This window comes from Mauremys reevesii, linkage group 3, assembly GCF_016161935.1.
Source record: "Mauremys reevesii isolate NIE-2019 linkage group 3, ASM1616193v1, whole genome shotgun sequence".
Lineage (NCBI taxonomy): Eukaryota > Metazoa > Chordata > Testudines > Geoemydidae > Mauremys > Mauremys reevesii.
In genome coordinates, this window is record NC_052625.1 from 44,269,549 (window position 1) to 44,297,384 (window position 27,836).

Sequence of the window (27,836 nt, forward strand, 5' to 3'; positions counted from 1 at the left end):
TAAATATTAGATTCAATTATGTTGCCATCCAGAAATATAGTGCATGTTTGTATAAGAATCCTGGAAAAATCATCCCACTGTATTAATATACATCACTATTAATGCCTGTGTTTCAAAGTTTATTTTAATTATACTTGTACTTTTTTTTTGTTAATGTATTAAAACACTCTTACCTGTATATCCTGCCCACCAGCCCCAGGAAGCCACCATAGCTAAAAGCCATTTAAATAACACTCCTTCGATATACCAGAACAGCTTACTATCCAACAGTCGAAGAGGCTGCAGTATAATTAAATACAAGATGTAGGATGGAATAGCAACCAGGTTGTTGGCAACCATGAAGCCGAACCTCAGGAGTCCTTTCAAAAGTGTATAGCCCACCCTCTGGGCCTGTTCTAAAGTCACAGCCATTCTCTTCACATCAGGGTATGTGGGCTCTTCCTACAGTAAAAGAAAAACAAGATACAGCCATTACTTACAGAATAAAATGAAAAAAAAAAAAAACCCTCTACAGAGTCAACATGCTAGCGAGCTAGATACAGCTTCCCCTTAAAAAAAGCTGTCTACTTCAGCCCCAATCCATTTTCATGAGCATCTGCAGCCCTTAATTACCTCTACCATACCTCAAAATTAGTGAGAGTGGAGGATGAAAATAAAGTACATTGAACATTTCCATGTCCCAGAGAAAGAAAGAAAAAAAAGTTAAGAACATCACACACCATCAATGTGATACTCGCCTGAATTAAAAAGCTGTACATTGAGAAATTTCTGGGAGTCACACAAAAAACCTACAGCTATAAACTAAGGCTAAGTGGCATATCAATAGACTTGGAAGGATTAGGTTTTATCAGTAGATATTGGTTTCCCTGTACACACACAAACCAAAGAACAAATATTTCCATTGATAACTGAAATTTACAGATAGCAAAGTAAGAAAAACGCTGCCAGAACTTTATTATTAGAGTTTGATTTAAGCATATTTACTCTTTGCTTTAATATGTGGTGTTGGTAATTTGTGTTTTAATGGTTATAAAGCTTTAACTTTCTGAATCTCAGCATCTATTGTCAGTAAATAATTACTGTCTGACGCCATAGTTACTCTAAATTTCCCACACCTGTAAAAATTTAAATGGATAAAAAATAGAAAAGATGCTTAAAAACAAACAGTTATCTGACAAAAATATAAAAAAAAAAAATTCTGCCAAGCCTATATATCAAACCGTACATTCAGCAAGCGGTCATATAAATGACATAAACATACCGTGGAGAAGGAGAGGGAGGAGGAGAACACACTCCCTGGGGCCGGGCAGCAAGTGATCACTGAGAACCAAGTAACAGAACTGGGGAGGGAGGAGGACGTGGTCCCTTTCCTTTCCCTTTCCAGCTCAGTGACTTGCCCTGGCTCACACCAAAAGAGGCAGCAGGAACACTCAGAAATGTTCCTCCTCCAGCTCGGCAAGGGGGAAAATATCGAATGTTTGCAACCGGGTTTTCCCAGGGCGAAGGGAAGGGGAAATAGCGACACACGCTCCTCTGTCTCTCCAAAGTCAACAGCCAACACCGCCTGGGCAAGGGCTCCCTCACCCTTCACGCAGCGCAGCCTGGCTGAGGACGAGCGGGGCGAGCTCCCGCAGCAGCGCCAGACCCGCCGAGGGAGGGGCGGGCCCCAGGGCAGCCAAGGGGGGGAGCGGTGGCAGGGGCCATTCGCCCGGTGACTGACCCCGGCCAGCGGGACTCACCTCCTGCGGAGCAGGGGCACAGAGGAGGCCGCGGCGGGAGGCGGCGGCGCGTGTCGCGGTTGGCGGCGGCAGGCGGAGGCGGCTCGGCGGTCTCATGGACCCGGAGGTGACTGGCCGGGCCCTGGGCAACGGACCGGGAGCGCCCCGCGCCGGCCGCTCTACTCCCCTTGCAGCGGCCTGCGGAGAGAGGGGCAGGGTCAGGGTCCGCGCCAGCAGGGAGCAGGGGCTGGCCGGGCCCCGTCCCGCTTTCCGGCCGGAGCTGCCGCGGGTCTCGGGCCTATCGCACCCCCACCCTCCCGCGCCCCACAGCAGCCTCCGTGCCCGGGAGAGCCGGCCTGACAGCCGCGGGCGGCGCAGCGTGTCTGGCCGGGGCGGCATCCTGCACCGGCCCCAGGGTCAGCCGGACACCCCCCCCTCCAGGGGGCTCGCCTAAGGGCAGCAATCGGGTGTCCCTGCTCGGCCCCCACCCCATCCCCCGAGAAGGGGATCCCGGGGGAGCAATGGGGGGGACCGGGCCCCCCCACCCCCCGAGAAGGGGATCCCGGGGGAGCAATAGGGGGGACCGGGCCCCCCCACCCCCCGAGAAGGGGATCTGGGGGAGCAATAGGGGGGACCGGGCCCCCCCCACGTCATCCCCCGAGAAGGGGATCCCGGGGGAGCAATGGGGGGACCGTGCCCCGAGAAGGGGATCCCGGGGGAGCAATGGGGGGACCGTGCCCCCCCCCACCGCATCCCCCGAGAAGGGGATCTCCGGGAAGCGATGGGGGTGGGACCGTGGCCCCCGGCTCTCGGTGCTTTTCTCGGGGAGCAGCAGGGGTCCTGGCCCCTTCCCGCACACCCGCCGGGCTGGGTCTCCCTTCCCGGGCAGAGGCCGCGCCGGGGCTCCATACCTCCGCCTGGCTGGCTCTGTCCCCGGGGTAGGCGCGCGGGGGCCCGAGAGATTCATGCCGCCGGCGGCTCGCGCTGCCTACCACCCCCGCAGCCGGGCCGGGTCTCCGCCGTGACTTCTCGCTGCTCGCTCGCTCCTGAGGAAGCGGCGGCTGCAAGAGGCAGAAGCGGAGCTCACACTGCAGCAAGCGCGGCTCCCTCCGGCCGACAGCTCCCTCTAATGAGCGCAGGCCGGCTGCGCCCCCGGCGGGCAGGCAGGCCCCAGCCGGCTCCTCCCCTTCCCCGCCGCCGGGCCCCACGCCCAGCCCTTCAGCAGCCTTTTCCCCGTTGCCCCCGGCGCTCACACGCCCATTGCTAGGGCAAGAGGTAGGACGAGTGCCAGGTCAGGTCGAGTGGAGATTTGCATATAACCATGGAATTACACTCTATTTACATAAGAAATGTATCCCCACTCCTACCCAGCACTTGCTCGGAGGACAGAGGAATGATCCGAAAAACTACACATCTTTAAATAGTTCGCATTATAAACATTTTTAAATGGCCCCCTTTTGTGTTAGGTTTGGAGCATATTCTTTTTTGACCCAGATCCCACTACCAAAGAAAAGGCAGCTTTGAGAAATGAATGTTGATTCAGTTCTAGAATTTAACAAAATCTAAGATGAACAGTCCTTTAAATTTTAGTGTTAGGTTTTATTAATAAATCATGACCATTTATATGGTGCAGTGCTAGGAGTATTTTAATTGAAAAATATTTATTTTACAAATATGTATTCAAGTAGACGTTCCACAGTCTCAGGCCTCTGCTTTGCAAACACAGGAACTGCCATTTGGGTCAGAACGGAAGTCCATCTAATCTAATCCAGTATTTTGTCTCAGAGTGGCCCATACTAGATGCTTCAGCGGAAGGTGTAAGAAGCTCGTCATAGGCAGATGTGGGATAATCTACCACTCATAATAGGTTTCATCCTGAACTTTAATAGTTAGAGATTGGCTTAAAATCAGAGGCATTAGGTTTACTAGCCCTTACAAGAGTTATCAATAATAATAATTCTGGATAATCTTGATATCCATGTAAATGTCTGATTTTTTTTTAATCATGCTAAATTCTTGGCATCAGTGACTTTTAGGCACTATGCGTTTCACAGTTCAAATTCCATGTTGTGTGAACAAGTATTTCTTTTTACCAGTTTTTAATTTCCTACCTTTTAATTGAATAGGTCTTTGTTCGAGTAACACAGGGAGAATAGTAATTCCTAATCTACATCATTCATAATTTTATGTACTTTTATCATGTCCCCTCTTATTCATGTGCTTTCTAAAGTAAAAATCCCTATTGTATGGAAAAACTTCAATGTAGAGCAGCATTTTACACAAACCAATACCAAAATTAAAACACTATATCCCAACCGATTGGCTTCGCGATCTGATTTATATCAAAAAGAAAGAATGCCCTCTTGGCCCAGCAGTCTTTTTTTAGTAAAAAATAAACAGGAATTGAAATCAGTGGTGATGGTGTCATAAGAAGTACTTCTAGTTCATCAGAAAAAGCATTTTTCAGAGGGCAAGAAATTAGTGAAGGAGAGTCTAAATTTCTGCTGCACATAGTGGTGACCCAAAAACCCAGAAAGTAGTTGATCGGATTGCACTTTCACATAACACAGTGATGATAAGATGTCCCATGTTGAGTTAGCACAGATTAAACTTTTCAGCGGCTGCATGTAAATATTTTTCACTTGCAGTTTATGACAGTGGTGTTGCTACTAATACTGCATAGTTGAGTGTTTTTGTCAAGTGTGTGAATGAAAACTTTGATATAATTGAAGAACTGTTGGTCTCTGCCCACTTTGTTCTACAACCAGTGTCTCAGACTTATTTGAAGAACCGAGAACATGTATTGCAAGAGTATGCAGTGTTGTAGCAGTGCTGGTCCCAGTATATTAGAGAGACAAGGTGAGTGAAGTAATCTCCAATTTCTGTTGGAGAGGGAGACAAGCTTTTGATCTTACACAGGGCTCTTCTTCATAGTGACAGTTAGTGAAAATGTTAAGCTTGATTGGTCCAAATTAGACAGTATTTGTACAGATGGGGCACCTGCCAGGACTGTCCAGAACAGGGCCGGCTTTAGGCAGTGCGGGGCCCAATTCGAACAGTTTCGATGGGGGAGGGGGAGGATGAAAAAAAAAAAAACAACACACTTGGCGGGTACTCAGGGCCCTCCAAGTCTTCTTTGGGTGGCGGTCTTCAGGTTCCTCACTCACAGTCCAGGGCGGCGCCACGCCCAGAAGACCCAGAGAGAGACCAGTAGGAGTGAGTGCCACTGCCCACTGCCGCCCCGCAGCAAAAGCCAACCAAATAAAAGTAAAATAAACCGGGAAGGCAGGGAAGGGCGCGCGGGAAGGGCGCGCCCGGGGCTCGGGGGGGCGGGGCTAGGGGGGGAAGTGGCCCCTGGCCGGTAGAAGAATGGTTGAGATGTTTTGCTAGAAAAGTTTTGGGGTTCTGTATCAGACCAACTGTCCTACACTTTAGGAAGTTATGTGGTTGAGCATTTTGCTGAATGAGCTAATCTCAAGGACCCACTCTTACTGCTAATTCCTAAACTTCCTGTAGCCTTGAGACCAATCAGTACCTCCAGAATCCACCCATACCCACATAATTGCACTCCAGAACAAAAGGGTTAAATCTGGCACATAGATGAAATGTGCCTGTAACTTCTGTATACTTCAGAGTTAACTATATGGACCTGAGGGTATAATTTGGCCTGAAACTTTTATTTAAATAGTGTGCCTAGACAGAGCCCTTAAAATAGTAAAGGAAATGTTCCAAATGTGAACCAAATGTAAACTCATACACAGTTGTCTTTCTGTGACAATAAACAAAGAGCCTAAAATAAAACAACGTTAAACCTCTCCCAGTCATATCAATAAACATTCATGGAGCATGTTGGCAATCCTCATGATTGTATTGAGATGGTTTTCTTAAACTCCAACTCCTGGAGGCGAGTGATCACAAAATAATCTCTGCTTTCTTTTTTATAAAAGTTTCTAGCCCTCATGGTTAAGGTGAAAAGCCTGAGAACATGAGTGGAGTACTCCCTGAAGGCTCAGAAACTAGATGGCAAAAAAGAACTTCCACATTTTTTTTTAAATCTCATGATTTGTTAATGCTTGGGGCTGGCCATACTGATGAGGAGACTGTCACTACTGACTATTTTACCAAAAATCATCTGCTACTGTCCTTACCCACTGTTAGATGCAGAAACCATTGGACAAGGAGTTCTATGGTAGTTGGTTGGTGTAAAAGATTGCTGCGGTGGAGAATTATATGATGGAATTCATAGCTCTCCCACCCTTCTCCCCAAAGAAAACAATAAAGTCACCCCTACTCCTGCCTACAAAGAGAGGGGAAAAGACATCTCCTTCCCAATCTCCAACTGCTTTGGGGGTATCAGGTGTCAAAAACTTCTGTGCCATCTTCTACATAAAAGTATTATATTCTCACAACAAAAATATAGCATGTAGAAAATATAGAGGAAGTATAAATTTAATATTAAAAATAGGGAATACAAGGATTGTAGTGTTCATATTTAACTCATTAAAAAACTTACATGTTTGAATTTACTTGAAGCTGCCGTCCAAAAGTGTAGAAGAGCCTATAGAATTTATGTCCGTCTTGCTGCAGAGTACAACAGACCTTGACTATTTAAAATAATTGACACTAAGAAATAAACCAAATGAGCCCATTCCCTCACCCACTAAAAGAAAAGGGAAAGACTTCAATGGGAGACACATCCTGGACCTATGTGGTTACTCTTGGCTATTATTCAATCTACAAATCTATTGTAGAGTTAAGCAATAAACAATTTATCAAATTCTGTCCTGAGCCACAGTGCACTTGTACAATCCCCAGGCAATAACTATGTGACAGATTCCAAATACTTCACCAGAGGCTGGATTTGACTACTCCAGCTGACCACAGGATGACAGTTGGTCTCTCAGTTATCAACAAAACTGTAAAGGATTTTATAAATCACAAAATTCCTTGAATTGTACCCAGAAGCACATAGGCAGCTAGTACAGCCGTTGAAGAACTGATATCCCCATAAGTTACCATCCAACAGTAGATCGCTGCATTCTGTACTCGGAATCGTTTCTGAGTAGCCTGCAAGCATAGACTCCAATGCTTGGAGAACATTCCAAACATGCAAGTAATCTACAAGTCACAAAGGCTATACTGTTATGGTGGAGTCCTGATGCAAGAGTAAAGGCTACAAATGTCTACCCAGATATAATGGGGGGAAGGAATGCTTTTGGAATTCCAGAAGCAGTTAGGATGTTTAAAAGCACTCCCAAATTGTCCCTGTCTAGGGCAAAGGAGGGACAAAACCTCTCACAAATGGCTAAGAAACTACACAATACCTTAAAGATTATCCGCCTGTACTAATGACGTCATCTTCATCTTGTCCAGACTGAGCTTCAGTCAACTCTTCCAATTCCATTTCAGTTAGACACAAAGAATGCACAAATACTAGGCCTGATGAAAATGAGACACAGAGGTACATATTATCCACGTACTGATGGCACTGCAGCCCAAACTGCCTTGCAGGAAATCTCGCAGAGGAGATTACTCAGGGCAGACAAGTGATTGCACAAAACCACCCCTTGAACCCCTCAGAAAGGAAAGAGCTAAAGCTCTCAAGTGCTTGGTGTTGACCAATTGGAAGGCTTTGAGAGAGGCACTAAAGGGGACAGCATGAGAGATTGCAGAGTTAGGAGTGTGCAAGACTGTCACAAGGAACAATCAGGACAGAAGTGTGAGTGGAGTGTACAAAGCTGTAGGGCAGGGTAGAAAAGGGTTCGGGAAGAAAGTCCCTGATTGCAGCTTCCTGAACAGGCCAGTGTTCCAAAAGATGCGTGCGTCATGCACCTTTCTGGACCAGCCTGTGTTAACATCTGTGAAACGCCCATGGTGATCCACAAGTGCCTGGAGAACCATAGAGAAATACCCCTTCCGATTAATGAACGCAGTGGCTAGGTGGTCTGGTGCCAGAATTGGAATGTGCATGCCATCTATCGCCCCTCCGCAGTTAGGGAAGCCCATTTGTGCAAAGCCAGCCACAATGTCACGCACATTGCCCAGAGTCATGGTCTTTCGGAGCAGGATGCGATTATTGGCCCTGCACACTTCTGTCAACATGACTCGAACAGTCGACTTTACCACTCCAAACTGGTTAGCGACTGATCGGTAGCTGTCTGCAGTAGCTAGCTTCCACAGTGCAGTTGCCACACGCATCTCCAACCGCAGGGCAGCTCTCATTCTCATGTCTTTGTGCTGCGGGGCTGGGGCGAGCTCATCACACAGTCCCATGAATGTGGCTTTCCTCATGCAAAAGTTCTGCAGCCACTGCTCGTCATCCCAGATGTGCACGACTATGTGATCCCACCACTCAGTGCTTGTTTCCCGAGCCCAAAAGCAGCGTTCCACTGTGGTCCGCACTTCTGTGAATGCCACAAGCAATCTCATCTCATAGCTAATACACGTGGCGAGATCAATGTCACACTCCTCTTGCCTTTGTAGTTTAAAGAATAACTCCACTGCCACTCATGACGTGTTATTCAGAGTGAGCAGCATACTGGTCAACAGTTCGGGATCCATTCCTGCAGACCGAAGAGGCAGGGCGCATAGTACGCAAAACGTTGAAAGATGGTGCCAAATGCAGACAGAAGCACAGGGATTGCTGGGATGCAAAGCAATGCATCACGGGGCACTGGGAGAGGACCCACGATGTCCCGTGACCCTCTCCGCCTTCCACAACTCTTAGCGGCAGAAAAGGAAGAGATGCTCTATGGGATAGCTGCCTGGAGCGCACCACTCTGAATACCGCTGCAAGTGCTGCAAGTGTGAACATGCTATTGCGCAGGCAGCTGACAGTGTGAACACAACAGCGGTTTCCCTTCAGCGCTCTCTGAGCAGCGCTGCAACTACCGGTGCTGTAACTCTGCTAGTGTAGACATACCTCACGCTGGAGCCAGGGCTCTGTGACCCTCCCCCACGTATAGAATCCCAGAGCTCAGGCACCCCCAGCTGACCCAGGCCAGCCACAGGTGTTTAATTGCTGTGTAAATATATCCTGTATGTCATAAAACAGGTTCCTTGTTTTATCCTCTTTGTATGCAGAGAGCACTAAGTGCAGTTCTCATTCTCTTAATTTGCAACAATACTACTTCTTGAAGAACCAAGCCTTTTCTAATATTTACATATTGGTCTCAGTTTAACTGCTTAAAGTAACCAGGAGAGCTAACTCTGTGTCCTCTGACTGGTTTCTAAACTTCCAGTGATAGTTTTATTGCCAATCTCAAAATGGAAATCAGTTTTTCCTAAGAAAGAATAAAGGGAACGTTCTGGCCCATAAAAGCATATGGGTGCATGTTAAAACTCCATTGATCTTGAGAGTGGAAAGTCTTACTACAGCTCTTGACATGCTTATGTTTTACCCACTCACTTTCAGTTCTCCTTTAGCCTCAATATTAATGGCTTCCAGCAACCACATATTAAAGAATCCCTTCAAAGTATTTTCTAATGTATCATTGAGGCCTGTTCTTTGCATATTATTTTCCTTCTCCCTCTTTTTATCTAGGAGGAAAATACTTCCAACTTCTGTCCAAGTAGAGAGAGTCTTGGACACAGAGGACCTGATTCTCAGTCAAACTAAGATCACTTAACAAAACTCTGGTAGTGTAAAGTCACCATAAAGCAGGAGTAAATTATAGTTATACCCTCTGCAAGGTCTTTTTACAATGCCATATCAGTGTAAAGAGGACATGGCATAAATGAGAATTTGGCCCAAACTTGATAACACCATACAGGTTTGGGGATAGGATTTCAGGAACCTGCACTGAGGGTGTACAGCCTTTGTATACAATGGAGTCCAATTCCATGGGATGACATGCACAGCTCTGGGCAGTGTCTCTTTAGAGTAAAAGACAGTATCACAGCTACACTGATCCATCTTTGGATATTAGGAAAAACTTTTTCACTAGGAGGGTGGTGAAGCACTGGAATGGGTTACCTAGGGAGGTGGTAGAATCTCCTTCCTTAGAGGTTTTTAAGGTCAGGCTTGACAAAGCCCTGGCTGGGATGATTTAGTTGGGAATTGGTCCTGCTTTGAGCAGGGGGTTGGACTAGATGACCTCCTGAGGTCCCTTCCAACCCTGATATTCTATGATCTGCCATTGCACCTCTTGAAACATGGTTGCAAGGATGACAGGCCACTCCAGCCCTGTGGCTCATCCTCACCCTTCATCTAAGCTGACAGTTTTTGATTCATATATTTACTTTCGCTTTCCATTTTTTCTGGTTGAATGCCCAAAATTCCTGCCATGGTGGCAGGTACAAAATCTATTGTTTTACTAGGCATCTTTGCCACGTTCATATTTGCTTTCTTCGGCCTCATTGCCCAAGCATAGTTGTAGGTTCAGTTTCCCACTTTTCACTTCCTTTTCCATACCTGAGCTGGTAGGAAATGGTATAATCATCTCAAACTCCACTCACAATCCAAGAACAGCTGCATAAGTGTCAGCCCTAACTGCAAAGCACTTCAGTTGTCAATCAGGATCCTTCTTTTATAAAGCACTTTGAGATCCATGTATGAAAACCACTAGATAAGAGCTAAGTATTAGTACTATTAAATCAGATTGGCTGAGTATGCTTGTACAACTAGTTAAGTGTGTGATGCTTGGTTCAAGGAACTTACAAGCTCCTCTGATAAAAACTCTAATGTTTACAAGTTCTAGCAAGCTAAATAGCACCATTGCAAGGCATCTACAAGCTTCACAAGACCAATAGCTCCAGGTTTTGTTTAGCTTTCGCCACCTACCTTAAACAAAACAAAAACCCTAAGAAATATAGTTCATTGCATTATGCCCATGTAATATTATAGTTGCACAATAAGATAAGAACATACAAGAACAGCCATAGTGGGTCAGACCAATGGTCCATCTAGCCCAGTATCCTGTCTTCCGATAGTGGCCAATGCCAGGTGCTTCAGTGGGAATGAGCAGAACAGATAATCAAGTGATCCATCCTCTGTCGTCCACTCCCAGCTTCTGGCAAACAGAGGCTAGGGACGCTAAGAACACAGTGTTCCATCTCTGCCCATGCTGGCTATCAGCCATTGATGGACCTATCCTCCATGAACTTACCTAGTTCTTTTTTTAACCCTGTTATAGTTTTGGCCTTCACAACATCCCCGGGCAAAGAGTTCCACAGGTTGACTGTGTGTTGTGTGAAGAAATACTTCCTTTTGTTTGTTTTAAACCTGTTGCCTATTAATTTCATTGGGTGACCCCCTAGTTCTTGTGTTAAGAGAAGGCATAAATAATACTTTCTTATTCACTTTCTCCACACCAGTCTAGATTTTATAGGCCTCTATCATATCCTCTGTTAGTCGTCTCTTTTGCAAGCTGAAAAGTCAGTCTTTTAAATTTCTCTTCATATGGAAGCTGTTCAAAACCCCGAATCATTTTTGTTGCCCCTCTGTACCTTTTCCAATTCCAATATTTTTTTTTGAGATGGAGCTACCAGATCTGCACACAGTATTCAAAAGGTGGGCATACCATGGATTTATAGAGACGCATGATTATATTTTGTCTTGTTATCTATTCCCTTTCTCTTCCTAATGGTCTGTTCACTTTTTTGAATGCCGCTGCACATTGAGCAGATGTTTTCAGAGAACTATCCACAATGACTCCATAATCTCTTTCTTGAGTGGTAGCAAATCATTTAGATGCCATCATTTTGTATGGATGGTCGGAGTTATGTTTTCCAGTGCTAGATCTGTACAAGTTCAGGCTTGAACAGTATTGTAAGAACAATGTTGCATGCTCTATCTTGGAGCTCCTGCAGACCAGTACAATGGATTTGCTACTGTTACCAGGGCCGGCTTCAGGGTTTTTGCCACCCCAAGTGGCGGGGGAAAAAAAAAAAGCCACGATCGCGACCATGCCTCTTCATTGGCTGCCCCAGGCACCTGCTTGCTGTGCTGGTGCCTGGAGCCGGCCCTGACTGTTACACAGAGAATCTGTTCATGGATCTACCATATTGACTGGTAAACAGTCATTTACTCTGTTCAAAACTTTTTAAGTCAATACACAGAAAATTTAAATTGTCAGGTAACAACTAGTGTGTTTGGGAAAAAATGAGTTTAAATGGAGTCAAATATAATATTTTACTTCTAAATGTTGAAATTGCACAGCCAGTAGTCAATATGTTTCCTAACAGTTAACTATCAGGCACAAGAATGCAATGCTGCCGTGTCTAAAACGGTGTTTAAAAACCATTGCATGGTACCAGATATAGAAATGTTGGTCCTAGGCAGTGGTCTCAGGAACTTTTAAAAAAGAGTCAGAGAGGTTTTAGAGATACATAGACATGCAATGCTTTCAGTGCACTTTATTGTCCAGGCCTGCTACAACATCAAGTTGTCAAATTCTCATTTTGTTGTGGTGTCTGTGGAAATATCCCATAAAAGGTTATGTCATGATTTAAAAAGCCAAGAAATCAGAAACCAAAAATTATGCTGAAGTAGTAAGGTCTTGATTTAACAGATTTTTAAAAAGTAAATTGAAAATGCGAGTGAAGGTGACCACTCCATCCTTCTTTCTGAAAGCATTAAAGCAAACTTGCTTTTCAATACTCTCATACATCTAAACAGACACAGGAGTTGTCATGTAGGAGCAGAAAGGTGAGCCTTATCCTTTTCGCTATGTGCAGATTTTAGCAGGTCCATTCAGGATGCAGGAACAGATGACCTCCTTCCCCCATTCTCTCTTCTTAGGATGACCAGATGTCTCGATTTTATAGGGACAGTCCTGATTTTTGGGTCTTTTTCTTATATAGGCTCTTATTACACCCCACCCCCGTTCTGATTTTTCATACTTGCTGTCTGGTCACCCTATCTCCTCTGGATTACTTGGGATTCTTGTTGCCAAAGCTGCAACTCTAAATCTGCATACCCTATTAATTTCCTAAATACCTCCATACAAGTAGCCTCTCCCCGCTAAATCCACATACAATACCTCTGTCACTGGAATCTAGTATCTTGGGCTCAGGTTGCCAGTTCTCTGTTTTATCGTAAGTCATGTGATAGCTGCAGTTTTTCTTAACTCTCCAGCTCCTTGAAACATGTGATTGTGAGAATCTGAGCTTTCACTGAAGCAGATGATGTTCCTCTCTCTCATAGTTGCAGAGAAAAAGTTTTAAAATGTGACCCAAGTGCAATAAGAAGGATCAGGCCCATAGTTTGTAAGGTGCTTGGAGATCCTTTCATCTCCAAGGTCTTCTACAAATGTCTAACACTATTCGGCTAATAGTTCTGCTGCTTATCACTGGAAAGCTAAGACTCTGTTGGCACATATGTAGCAACACAAGTTAAGTTTTTACTTCTTGTTGCCTTGGCTACTAGTGCTCTGCTAAGATTCAGAATTTAGAAGAGAGTTGCTTTTGAAGCAGTAAGAAAAACAAATTACTGTACCTTGCTGTTTAACGTCCAAAAATTGCTGCCGGAAGTCATTTCATGTTGATCTGTTCAGTCTTCATACAATAGAGACATGAGATTTTCTGATTGACTTGAGTTACGTCCCTTAAAAATACATACTAATTCTGAAGAGGGGAGGTAGTGAGACAAGTTAAGGCTGCAGGATGTTGGGTTTTTCCCCTTTTTTTAAATAACCTCAAAACTCAACAACAGACTCAGTACACCAGAAGGCAGAGTAGCAGGTTATCAGCACTGGAAAGGTTGACTGAGCAAACAGAGGTATCTCCTCTGAAGAAATCATAACCATACTATTAAAGAGACACTGTCAGATTAAATTTGCCCCCAATTTTAGGTTTCACCTAAAACAGGCTTCATTGGAATTATTCAAATCTATGGAAGAATCCAGTTTAGTTTGAATGGTTTGTAATATTTCATTCCTAAATTTTAATCAGTCTAAATGGATTTATATAACTGTTTTGTAATACACTGTATTGCATCTGTAGTTTTGCTTTAGGGAATTCATGCATAACATGGAAGCAATCCAGCCTCTGGGTCCAGGAACAAATCAAATGTGAATTATTTTATGTTGCCTTAAAGCATAATAATTACACTTCTGGCTGTCTAAAGTAGAGTAAAAGCTGTAGAAGTAAATGAGTCTGCACAAACAGCTCACATACTACTGTCCAGTAAAGAGATTCCTTTCTCTTCAGATTTATTTTACTTGGAAAATTCTACCAAAGAGCATACTCACTCGTGCTGGGGTGTGGGGCAGTGGGGGGATATGGGCTCTGGCATGGGGATGCAGGTTCCAGGTTGGGCCAGATATGAGGGGTTCAGGGAGAGGGCTCCGGGCTGGAGCTTGGGGTGCAGGAGGGGTCTCAGGGCTGGGGCAGGAAGTTGAGGTTTGGACTCCAGCTGGTGGCGCTGCGGGGCTAAGGCAGGTTCCCTGCATGCGCTGGCTCCACGCAGCACCCCTGAAGCAGCCAGCATGTCCGGCTCCTAGGCGTACAGAGGTCAGGGAGGCTTCTTCTGCTCAGAGTCTCCAGCTGCAAACATTATCCTTGTGTGAAGCACCTAAGCCAGATCAGCCAGGTAGCCCATGAGATCCCCATTTACTTTTGATTTGCTTGTTTTAGTATTATGGGAGGGGGGCCAAAATATTCTGCTTAGGGCCCCCAATGGGCTAGCACCGGCTCCAAGTCCTGACTTGCAGTCTGCTGACCCAAATGCTGGAGCGCTGCCCCAGTGCTGCGGTGTGCTCCAGCTGGCTGCAAGGAGAGGCTCAGTCAGAGCAGGGATCGGGCACCAGCCTCCAGCGCAGGAAGGCTCAGACTGGTAGCTGGGGGCGGAGGGAGGGGTCACAAACGCTCCCCCCTCTGGTGCCCGGTGCTGCGCATGGGTGGTGTTACTGCAGCCAGCAGTGCTGGGTCCCCACGGCATCCTCGCTGCCAGGGTGGACAGGCTGCAGGGGGTGCTGTGCAGTGCTGGCCGCTTCCCTCCGAGTTCATCTTGGCCGCGGCACCTGCCCTTCGTTCTCCACTGCCGGAAGTAGCGGCCTGGCTACGGGTAGAAGCCAGAGGCAGCAGTTCAGCTGGAGGGCGAGTGTCTGGGCTGGGGCCTAGGAGCCAGACCTGCTGGCTGCTTGCAGAGCCAGCGCAGACAGGGAACCTGCCTTAGCACCGCAGCACCGCTAACCAGACTTTTAAAAGCCGCCAGGATCCCTTTTCAACCGGGTGTTCTGGTCAAAAACTGAATACCTGGCACCCTTAATTATCATTAGTATCTGATAGCTTGTGCTGTCACAGGGATGTAATTCGTAAAGTCATGTATGTAACAAAGCCAAAAATGGCTAAGCAGTGCTGATTGAACCTGGTGATATTCTGAACAAAAAGAGCTCTCAACCATGCTTGTGGCTTCTGCTGCTTCACACTGACTCAAGACAGTCTAGGCTTCACAGTGAGACTCAGAGTGACAGTCCTAAGAAGTCTATATAGACTAGAGATAGACCCAAAGCAAAATGCCTGGGTGGATCAAAGCTCCCCAGAATCCTCCACGAATTTGTATGGATTCAGATCTCAACTTTGTGGCTAGCTGTGTCTACCAGTGGGACAAATCAAACCCTCACGTTTGAATACCGCATTGAATGCCAAGAAAATTTGGATCCAGCTGAGAACTTTGCAGCTCACATGCATTTCTAGTTAGAAACTAAGCTGTTTGTTAATTTGCTTTACCCTTTGTAAGATGGTTGGGAAAGCAGAACACACACCATATTTGAACATCACTTGCCAGTTGGCCAGGACTAATGGAATGCCTGGCTAATAGCATCGCTCACCCCTCTCCTCTTCATCTGCTTCATGAAGATTTGAGAACTGTAACTTACTGGCCTTTGTAACAATCCCATTTGTGGCCCTGAGATACACAGATGTCTCATATAGAAAGATATCTAATTTTCCAAAAGCTGCTCAGGCTATTGAGATGATCTATCAGTCAGATGGTCTCCTGTTTTTACTACATATTCTGTAACTGATATAAAAATTTGATAAGTTACCTGTTACAGGAACAACTTTGCTGGTACAAGTTAATGCCATCCAGAAGAGGAGAAAGGCTAAAAATGATGGCCCCTCATTCAGAGGAGTAAAATTTCAAACATTTTGCCTTGGCCAACTCAGCAGATATTTCAGCCTTGTTAAAGACATGCAAGTTAAATGATGTTTCTTTGTTCTAGGCTACAATTTACAGAGAAATGTTCACGATAAAACTCTTACTAGTAAGCACTGAATTATTTTGATGTTTTACAGCGTTTAATTTCTCATTAAAACTACCAATCACAAGCTTTACTATAGACTATTATTAGCGGTGGATAAAGAATGCACCACAATGCAACCAGGTAGTTGTGGATGCATTAGAATGGTTATGCCATTGCAGTGTGTGTTTATGCTGTACAGCATTTCCCAAAACAATAGGTAAAAGAATGAGATTATAACAAAAGGCCAGCTTCTCATCTCAGTTACATCACTGTTAGCCTGTCCCTGAGATCAGAATCCGGATAACTGTTACTTTTTACAAAGTGCATCAGTATAACTTGCCATTTCTAATTTACTGAACCTTTACATGCTATTTTTATATCAGATTTCATAACCAAATAATTGCTAGCTTGTTTAGTTTAGTCATCTCTTCACAGGCAACTGCAAGTTACAATATGACATTCTGGCTATATACAAGATGCTTCATTTTGCAAGGCTTTCCTGAAGCCTATAATACTTGTTTGCATAAAGTATGGTATGACCGAGGAGGTGTTGTGATGCTTCCCTAGACCTATGGAATTCCTCTACATTTACTACTTATTGATTACTGTGCTCTTTTGCAATTAGTCATTTGCAAAACAAATCGATTGCTGCTAGTGAGAGGTAAGGGATTGACTGTAGTGTAGACTGGAGTCCCCTATTTATCCATAGAACAAGCAGAGTGTGGGTAGTAGCACTGGGCGATTCTCTTGGGGGTGGGGGATGTTGCTAAATGGTTTATATTGGGTTTGCCTGATTTTGGTGGGCCTGTCCCTCACACTCCAAATTTGTTTGCTACTGAGTATGAATTAATCTCCACATGCCTCAGTCTCCCCAATGGTAAAATTAGCCACTTCATAGATGGGCTGTAGGTCTTCATTAAAATCACATGGTTTGAGATCCTCCAGTGGAAGATGCCATGATACTGCCAAGCATTAATTTTCTTCAATCCAGTTCATCCAGTCCAGGTTCATTTAAAGTCAATATTTAGCCAGTTAGTCTTTAACTTATTTTTGGCAAGCTCTTATCAACATTCAATCATAGTTTTATAGCAATTTACAAACATAAAAACCCTAAATATTTATTTCTGTTATTAAGAAATGTGCTCTCCACACTTCACCCCCTAAATAATGGTTAGTTAAAAAATAAGCAGCTTTCACAATACTCTAGTCTCTTTCCCCTTCTTGGAATAATATACATAAATAACAAAAATCCTATATTTAGATCAGTGCTGGAAAAATAACATTAAAGGAAAAGACAGAAATTAAGGGCCCAATCCAGCAACCAGATCCACATTTGAAAGGGGAGGATATTTGCCTCTGTGTGGAACTTAAATGACATCAGCAGAACTCTGTGCAACGTGCAAAGGTCTACTAATGCTGATCGGATTCAAGGATTGGGACCTGAGGCCTGATCCAAAGTCCATGGAAGTCAATAGAAGGACTCCCATTGACTTCAGTGGGGTTTGGTAGGCCCATGTCAGATATTTAGGACACGACACAGTTTTTAATGGTTACCAAAACAAAGGTAGTTAACAATCAACACACACCTACACTATGAGTTAGTTATAAAGTCCTGTAGAACAAGTTGCAGCTTGCTCATCTGTTAAAAAAAGAATGCAGCCTGAAAAGCAGCAGTAGTAATTTGCATGTTCCAGCCTCATCTATGCCCTGTGCAATCCCTCTATCATCACTTTATGGGTGAAAGATTAGTTTTTGTTTTTCTGCTAATTTTGACATTGGTAAGGTTTGTATTAAAGCAGCCATTGCTAACATAAGGTATTTCTGGAAAGAGTTGGGTTAGATCTTTGCCTCTGGCATTGGTTAATCAGTAATCTTTTTTCAGTTACACAGGTCTAGACAGACCTTGACAATAGAGGACGTTTGCTTCCTTTTGGAGTAAAAAGGTCTAGAAATGGGATGAGATCCATAAAAATCTGACAACAAATATGAGCTGCATCTTGACATACATATCATGCCAACTTGCCCTGACCAAAACATGCTTACAGTATGCAACCAGCAACAAATGAGGCTAGAAAAGTCAGCTGAAGAGATTTCAGAGAGAGAGAGATAGTTGTGAAAGGTGCAGAGTACTCCACTCTTCCTCCTATGAGCAGCCTTATCTGACCACAGAAACCAGGGCAATGTAAGTTGTTTTGCCAGGACAGCACACTTTGCACTTTGGCTTGCCTTGACTCCTCCCACATCTCAGTTCACACTTAACCTTTTCTGAGTTTGCAGACCTATCTGTGTTGAAAGTTGGAATGGCAGGCTCCCCAGGGGGGCACACAGGATTTTGAGGAAGGTTGTGTTGCAATTTGTCTCTCTTTGTGACATGCAAGCCATGAGAGCATATGTCCCTAAGTGACAGCTTTTTGGAGTCTTAGCAAAACTTCTAGTTCAATTGCACATTGCCATGTGGATAGAGCTTAGCGATTATATATCAAAATACCAAAAGGGCTTTGAAGATGATTCAAACTGTCCTTGCTTCTTTTAATTCTGGAATGTCTGAACTCACTGCATGTAGTATGCTGTAGGATAAGGAAATTGCAAACTGGTCATGAGCGACACTGCCATGTCTATTTATTAATGAACATGTATGTGATAGTTCAACAATTTAAAAGGAAAAATCTAAAATGATGTTTATACTATTTCTTATAGTAAAAGGATTTACAAACAGAACTTTATAATTCCTAGGAGTTTTAGTTCTTCAGGGTTATGTCACAGAATATGCCAAAAAGAACACAACAATTGCAATAAATGTAAATTACAGGAAGCCTCCTATTTTCATGCATGACAGTCATATGTACTGACACAAACCTTTTGGACAGGGTATGTGAATTAAAGACATGCTGGAAATTGTCATATCTCAAATATCACAGTTATGTATCATTGACATTACTGATGTATTAAAACATCATAAGACTTATCAAAGCTCTGTAACTATTGTTAACAGTGGCTTAAAAAAGAATCCTGATGGCCTGGATGAGTCTAGCAAGACCACAAGGGACACGATGGCTCAATCTGATCAGAGTAAACCTCATAACAGAGTAAGTCTTAGCAAGAGCAAGAACAAAAAATCAGGCCATTTTGAAAGGAAATGGGGAAACAAAAACAAAATCAATGATTTCAAAATAAACAGACCTGCTTGACGATAGCCAGGGTGGCACTACTGCTGTGTTTCTCCTCACCAATAAAATAGGCATATTCTTGTCATTTTTTAAAAATAGAAAGCTTGGAGAATAAGTCTGTTCATGGAGGGGAAAGAGAATAGGAAAGGTTTTTAAACCAAATCTTTCCATCTATTCATACTCTTAGAATTCTCAAGATTTTGGCTAATAGCAGTGAAAGATGTTAAATCAGAGTGAAACAAAATTCAGGCTAATGCTGAACTACAGAAAACGCCATACAAAATGAATTGCCTAGACTTAAGGGATAGTGGTGCATATTAATAATGCTTTAATCCAGTTGTTGGTGATAAAACATGTTCTGTTCAGGAAAGGTACTGACTAAAATTAACAACATCACTGAACTACAGTTGCCTAGCACACCATAACTATGGGCATCACCCTGATCCTATTAGAAAAAAAATCAATGGGAGTTTTGCCATTGACTTCAGTGGGGCCAATATTCTACCCCATGTGATGTTTTTGAATTGCAGGAGCTGTCAAAAGAAAAATGTTGCACGAGTTAATATTTTATACCATGGTTCTGTGGTTATCACTCATACACTGGGAAATTGTTCCAATAGTTAATTGCCCATACAGTTAAAAATTTACACTTTTGAATACTGCTAAGATCTTGGCTTCTAATACTGGGGCAAACACATGCATACCAATAGCAACGGCTCTTGGAAAATATTTTCTGCTCTGTGTAGGCAAATGATCAGTACAAGGTGGAGATCACTGAAACCCAATATCCTTGATATTTTTAGAAGGGTTTGGCAACATTGGATTTTAGTGATGATTAAAATACTTGAGTCGCCTAAGAATCAGATCTGGAAATAGCTCGACTCCCTGAATTCACAGCTGACTCAGCTTTTCTTCCTTCAAGGACAGATAATCGGCGTACACCCTGTGATTTTTAGGTGTAGATATTTTGGATGAGATCTTAAAAGCAGAGGTCCTAATTCTGGGCTGCATCCCAGAGCCAGAAACTCTCCCCTGCAGGGGGGATACCCCAGAGATAAAGAGATGGCAAAACACCATCGCCAGTGTAGGGCTGTGAGCGGGGCAGAAGAACACGGGTGAATGGCTGGAGTGCAGGCAACTCTCTTGGGCAGTACAGCAGTCAGGGTGTAAGTGAGAGCAGTCCCTGGTACCAGCCAGGTTTAAAATGCAAATAGTTGACATAATACTGAATACTATTTGGCCCAGTCAACACTGACCGGTTGGTTATGGTCAGTATCATGTCAGCTGACTCAACTCTTCAAAATCACATTCAAACACAATACAGCTTTCTACTGAAAACAAGCCCACCAAGATTAAGTACCCTAAGGCAACACAGGTGGGTTAGTAGCACAGCAAGGATCAGAACAGAGTTGAGGCTAGCACGATGGTAGGTCTACCAGGGGTTCTCAAACATTTTCATATAGTGTGGACAACTTAATAGAGAGCCTGTCTCAGAGACCATGTCACCTCCCATTCACAAAAGATCCCTGTCGCAACTTCAGCAATTGTTTATACTGAACAACAGTAATACTAGGAAATTAATAATGTAGTTTAGCTGTCTTTAATGCAATAAATAATTGTCCTTTTACAAAGACGGGAATCACGCCTTTGTTCTTCATTTCAACTCCTCTTCTCATCAGTTCTATTGCTCTCTCTCTCTCCTCCCTCCTCCCCTTATTCTTTTGCTGTCTGGTCCCTTTTTCCTCCTCTACCCTTGGACATACTACTTGCTACTTAATTCCCTCTTCTCCTGGGGATACTGCCCCTGGACAGCAGCCTCATTCTCTTCCCTCAAGGTCACACCTCTCCTCTTGTAAAGGAGAGGCAGAGGCAGATAAATTGGCTTCTCCTCATTTCCACTTTCTTTATAAGCCACCAGACTCTTCTTTGTATAGAAGAAACTGGAGCACCATGTGTCCAGCCTTCCTTGAGCAGACCAACCAGTAAGTGCTCCTCCATTGGCTACAGACCACAGTTCCAGAACTGCTGAACTTGCATATAGAGGTGCAACGCTATTGCCAGTCTTTGAAAGTATCTTCAAATGAGTGCACAGGGTACTAAATTAGTGCAATACAAAGACAGGCAAAGGAAGTGTCTATTGGGGGTGCTAGTGAAATCCTAGAGCACTTGTTGTTCTGGTTTTCACCCTTTATGGCACCAAAATCTTTGTTTCCTTGTCCCATGATTTTGTGATAAGGCACTGGATTAGGATTCAGGAGATCTAGGTTTGCTCCCAGCTCTGCCACAAAATGCCTGAGTGACCTTGGGCAAGTGACTTCATTTTGCTATGCCTCAGGTCTCTATCCACCTATTCTATTTTACAGGGGGATGTGCATAATCAACTAATGCTCAGTTAAGACAGAGATAGAAAAGACAAACAGTACTTTATATTTTATTGAAAGGTTTAGACATTGTTCTCTCTGCAATATTACTGTGCAGAAAAACTTCAAATTAAATCTGACCTTTTAATTCTATTAAACCTGTTTGTCCCCATCCTTGGATCTCTTCCTCATACTCAAAAGTTGGCTGGAAAAGTGTATTGTGATCCTTCCAATCCATATTTAATTTTAATTGAATGTTTGTGAAGATCCTGCAGGCTTCCCACGTCAAAGGTCATGCAAATTAATAAAGTCATGTTTTATGTTGTCATCATGCATTATAAGGGTGAACAGTATGAACTATTACCTGAAAAGAGTTCTCAGACTGAAAGCTTTCTGCACAAAGATCTAGTATTAACGGCTACGTAAGCTGATCTCAATCTGCCAGCAACTTCATTATGTAGGAAACAGGAGCCGAGACACACGGGGTCAGATTTTCAATGAATACCTCAATCTGGCTTAGTTTCATGTATACAATTATCTGGATGCATTCAGTTCTGTGCAGTCATATTCCTACGCAAGTGCAAGGACAGGCCAACAGAACTTCAACACAAAATTAGAGATCACGTTTGAACATCGGCCCCCGTCCCCCTGTGTTTTTTGGGGCTGTCCTGGTGCTGGAGAATTCTGACTGCTGATACCTAAAGCATACATATGATGCTGTGGTCCTTATTCACTTAAAACCACGTTCAAAATCGTTTACCATCTTAGGAATTCTAACATTATAGATTAAAAAAATCCAGACACTTCTGCAATAAATGTATACGTTTGTTCATTCTTCAAATCAAGACTATACTGATGAAGGGCATTCTGCCTCTCATGCTCTGGCTCCTTCCAAGGTGTCTCTCCATAGTTTGGTTTTCAGCAATAATGCTCTTGGTAAATCAGAGGATGCAGGCTCAGTCCTAGGCCTGATGTTCATTTTCTACTTGTTGAGAATATGTTGTCCACTGGTTAGAGCAAGGAAATCTGAATCACTTACCCTGGTTTCTATTCCTGGCTCTCACTGACCCAGGGGTCAACTTGGCCAGCAAGTATTTATGGCCAAGTACTGGGACGGCCATCAAGTTGTCCTGAGTCAGTCACTGCCTACTGTTGGGATTTCATTAGCTGATAACTAATATTAACACTGGGATAACATATTCAAATGCAATTTTCATGTCTAGTCACCAGCAACCTACTTTGAGTCCCCTTCCCAACAACCCTTCCATGTCACAGTTGCAACCCAACCCACTTTAAGCACTGACATTAGGCAAGTGTCTTAACCTGTCTGGTGGGTTCATATCTCAAATATCACAGTTATGTATCATTGCCATTACTGATGTATTAAAACATCATAAGACTTATCAAAGCTCTGTAACTATTGTTAACAGTGGCTTAAAAAAGAATCCTGATGGCCTGGATGAGTCTAGCAAGACCACAAGGGACACGATGGGGCAAATCTGATCAGAGTAAACCATAACACAGTAAAGTCTTAGCAGAGCAAGAACAAAAAAAAAAAAAATTTTTTGAAATAAAAAAAAAAAAAAAAAAAAAAAATCAAAAAAAAAAAAAGAATAAGACGATTAGCCAGGTGGCACTGCTGTGTTTCTGTGTGTTCATCAATAAATATAATATATCTATATTTTTTTTTTTTTAAATAGAAAGCTTGGAGAATAAGTCTGTTCATGGAGGGGAAAGAGAATAGGAAAGGTTTTTAAACCAAATCTTTCCATCTATTCATACTCTTAGAATTCAAGATTTTGGCTAATATCAGTGAAAGATGTTAAATCAGTTATAACTCAGTTTCCCCAGACATCCCTACATCAGAGCAGTACTTGCCTGCTGGATAAGGTGGGTCTTTAAAAGTTTCTCAGGTCATTGGGTGAAAGATGCAATAGAAGTGCAAAATTTTTATTAATCTCTTATTTTTCTTTAACTAACGAGGCAGCCACCCTGATAGTGTGATTATTTTAGTATACGGGGTACCGAAGGCTATTATTCTCAATTGGGTAAGAGTCTACATTCTTTGCAATGCAGTAAGGATTGGGAACACAGTATCATAGTTTAACATATCCGATTCTTGTGTCCTGCATGCCCGGTTTGTAACTGAAGTGGCTTAGAAGCTTTAATATTTCATAGTGGTATAAATGAGTCATGCCTGGTCCCCTGCATTTAGCATAAATTATGTACATGATTTTGAATAATATAATAGTGAAACAGAGAAGTTCAGCTTCGAAATCTATCATGGAGTTTGCCATCAAGGTGCTGACACAAGAAGGGCACACAATTTGTGTCATTTATTCTCCACACACGGAAATTTAACTTTTATTTGGACATTTGATTCCTGTCAAGTTCCTCTGCCTCAGTCTAATCTATTGGACAGTCTGCTAGCCTTGGCTAATGTATCTTTGAACTGCTGGTCTCCACTAGGGCTAGCTCCTTCTCTTCACCTTTAAGGCCTAGCATATAGTAGGATAATTTCCTATTGCCCAAAGCAGGGATACGTAATGGGTGCAATTGAACCAGTGCTCAGCTTGGTTAAATGGCCATGACAAACTACGTTCTGCACGGTTTCAGAAAACCATGATTAACACTTTGAGGGTAAAGTGGAAGCAAGCCTGTTAAAGGCCAAAGAAATCTAGGTCACCCTTTGTTCCCTCTACTCTCAATACCTGTTAGATCAAGTTTATTAGACAGATCATTTTCCTAGCCATAATGACTTCCGCTATTCAACCTGAATTCTTTCCAAAAGGTGGAGACTGAGTTCCTCCTTAATGAGCCAATCATTATGACACATTTCTAAAGCTCCCATTGTAGTGTCTGTTCTCCTCAGCCCAGCCATCATATTCCCCCTCACGCATATGTATCTCACACAATGCTCCTCCCTATAGCCTTCTTAGGCAAAAGGTCCCACGGCTCTTAACTGGAGTGAATAGAAGACTAACATCTCTAGCCAGCTTTTTTAATTTGACTCCAATAAGGTAGTTTCTGCTCTTCTCAAAAGACCATGGCTAAGTGGCTTTCTGGTTGTAGCCATGTGTGATGGGGTGTCCACCTGACAGGACTGGAAGGGGTTACGGTGGCCAGGCTGGCCAATTAACTCCCTAAGCCACACTTGGAAGAACCAGGGAGCTGGGAACTGATTGATTAGGAACAGGCTCATCTGTGCTGGATCTGGCAGAGCCTATATAAACCCAGGTAACTGCAGACATAGGGCAGTCACTCTCTTGGGAGAGGGAGCTGGTTTGCAGCTGGTACTTCTAGAGAAGGGGGGAGACTGGGGAGAGTAGGAAGCAGTCCAGGGAAGGAGGGGCGGCTCCAGGCCCCAGCACGCCAAGCGTGTGCTTGGGGCGGCACGCCACGGGGGGCTCTCTGCCGGTCGCCGGGAGGGCGGCAGGCGGCTCCGGTGGACCTCCTGCAGACGTGCCTGCGGAGGGTCCGCTGGTCCCACGGCTCCGGTGGAGCATCCGCAGGTACATCTGCAGGAGGTCCACCGGAGCCGCGGGACCGGTGACCAGCAGAGCGCCCCCCGCGGCATGCCGCCGTGCTTGGGGCGGCAAAATCGCTAGAGCCACCCCTGCAGGGAAGGAGCAATGAGGGCTGAGAGGGTAGAGCCCAGAACTGCTGAGCAAAGGGTTCCTGGACTGGAACCCAGAGTAGAGGGCAGGCCCGGGTTCCCCTATTGGCCACTGGGGAAGTGGCACCATCAGGGCAGCACAAGAGAAGACTGCCTGGGACTGTTTGTACAGAAGGACTTTGAGTAACCCCAAAAGGGGAAAAGATGGATGACCACCCAGCCAGAGGGTCTGCACAGTGAGAGGAAGATGGGAGAAGCACCAGCGGAAGGCACACCAACTGGCAGAGCTAATCCCCAGGATGGCTGTCAAAGGCCAGAAAGAAAAGAAATTATTTAAAAATCTCATGTTTAAGACAATCTAACGCTATCTGAATGCATAGGAGGTTGACAATACTGGGATTTCCTCCTAGGCTTGACTTGAATAAGGCCCTAAAAACCACTGGAAGCAGTGATGGAAACACAGCAGGAAGTGGCCTTCTCAATCCCACGAGCTTTTGATGGCAGCAGAAGCTATTTAAAAGAACTGTGCTCAGCCTCGGTGGTGGAAGTGAGAGGAGGGGTTAGGTGAGAGCTCACATGAATTGGGGAAGGGATTATACTGTAGCTATAAAGTAGTTTAAGGACTAAAAATCCTAATCAGCTGCTCAGCATTACCATCAGTGAGTGGCAGCCTTGGATAAGGGAAAATATGAGGGGAGGGCACTAGGATCCAGGAGAGGCAAGTGGGGCACTGCAGGTGGTGGGGTAGAGGGAGGAAGAGGTCACTGGGAGCTCTCACCCTCTTAGTCTTGTCATCACTGAGAGAGGCTCAGTCTATTTATATTACAGGGCTGGTTCCCATTTAATAACACTTACAAATGAGTTACTCCCCTCCCTCTGACTCACTCAATTGTTCATTGGCGAGTCAGTAATTAATTGAATAAACTTTGTGCGCACACAGTCACCAACATAACCATCATAACACTCTGCTTTCACGAGAGCAATGACAGGCCCTAGCTCAGGGCAGGATGACATAGCCTCCAAAACTTTTTTTTTTTTTTTAAAGGATTTAACCAAAAATTACGGAAGACACAACTTGTTTAAATAAAATGTGAGTGTCGTTCTATTGGTGTTTAACTCAAAACAGCAGAAAGGCAATAAAACCAGTGTCAGATACAGCCTTTGAATAATTATTTGTATTACTATTGCACTTAGGAGCCCAGTCATGGACCAGGATCCCACCATGCTAGGCACCGTACAACCACTGCCAGCCCCGAAGAGCTTACAATACTTCGCACTTAATAGCGCCTGAGACTCTCAAAGTGCTTTACAATGAATTCAGCCTCACAAAACCACTGCAAGGAGGGTAAGTAGTAGTTCCATTTTACAAATGGCAAAACTGAGGCCCACATTAAATGTCTTGCTTAATGTCAGAAAGCACGACAGAGAAAGCTGAGAACAAAACACAGATCCTCTGACTCCCAGTCCTATGCTTTGACCACTATGACACCCTGCCCCTTTGGTGAATGAAAAATGGAATTCTTACGTGATGGTGATAGAAACACAGATACTTCTCTCTCTGAGGCTCTGTCAGGTTGAGGTGTCCAATTGCTGCTCTTGGAACGCTTTCTCTTTTGCTGTCTCTCACCTTCCCATTAGACTAGTCCAAATCTTAATATATATATATATATATATATATATATATATATATATATACACACACACATACACACATACATACACACAAACTTTGACAACTGACATTAATAGGAATATACCAGTCAGGGAACGTTATGTATTCTGTCACTGGGAAACAGAAAATGATCATGTAAACCTTTCCTTTTCTGTGTCTGACAGCAAATGCAGGCAGAGGGGTTCTTTATAGGATCATGCAGAAGAAAAAGGACAGCGTAGGAACCAGAACACATTGCAGTAACTCTATGGAGAGTCTGAGGAAATAAGTAACAACCAACAGTTGGATTAAATTAACCTGTTATGGAACATCTGTGAGAAGATGGCAATTTACTCAGATTTATTAATTGTTTGAAACGAATGGACATTTTTGATGACTTATTTTCTCTCTTGAACAGCTCTGAAAGACTTTCACGTTAGTCACTGGAGCTGGGCTGGTTAGTTCTGACAGGTCACCTAAGTCACATGTTTTTTCCCCACTCACTGGATTTGACTAACAGACTTGGGCTAATGGGTCTCCTGCTACACTGCTCTAAAAATAGCTGTGCAGACAGCACTTTGAAGTTGCAGCTTAGGCTAGTTTGGACTCTCAAGCTAGGGAGTGGAGTGAGCTCCCATTGCTTGACTCTGTTGACCTGTGCTGGGACGCTTGCTAGCCTGTTAAAGGCCAATTGCAGCTGCAAGACCCAGGCATGGGGCTGCAATTTGAGGGTGCTATTTCAGCCTTAACAATGGTTTGGGTTGGTTTAAAGGTGACCTACAAGTAAGGGTACTGAAAATCCAGCATAATTATATGCAGAATGTCCCCCACAGCACTAGTAAGGAGGGACATGAAGCATAACGTGTAATGGGATTTAACCATGGAAGAACCCAAAAGTTACATTTCAAGTCAGTTAGTTGCTGAATGCTCCCCCTTTAGTACAGTAACTCCTCACTTTAAGTCATCCCGGTTAATGTTGTTACGTTGCTGATCAATTAGGGAACATGCTCATTTATGTTGTTCGGCAGCCTCCCTATGACCCCCACCCCCCAGCGCTTCCCACCTGCCAGCAGACCCCGCGGAGCGCGCCTTTGCCCTCCTCCTGCCCACGGCAATCAGCTGGCCTGCAGCGTTTTGG

General features: G+C 44.0%; 1 protein-coding gene across 2 annotated transcripts in view; it reads right to left on the minus strand.

Annotated features, from left to right (window-relative positions):
- LPGAT1 (lysophosphatidylglycerol acyltransferase 1) overlaps window positions 1–2,910 on the minus strand; it is a 127,679-nt gene extending 124,769 nt beyond the window's left edge. Inside the window, exons 1-3 of one of the 2 annotated variants that reach the window (XM_039531612.1) lie at window positions 2,630–2,910; window positions 1,740–1,916; window positions 174–441 (exon numbers count right to left, since the gene is read on the minus strand). In XM_039531612.1, coding sequence (XP_039387546.1) covers window positions 174–441; window positions 1,740–1,835 — 364 coding nt within the window. In that variant the 5' untranslated portion in view covers window positions 1,836–1,916; window positions 2,630–2,910. The remainder of the gene's footprint in view (window positions 1–173; window positions 442–1,739; window positions 1,917–2,629) is intronic. The other variant, XM_039531613.1, reaches the window with a different exon arrangement.
- Between the last annotated feature and the right edge of the window lie 24,926 nt (window positions 2,911–27,836).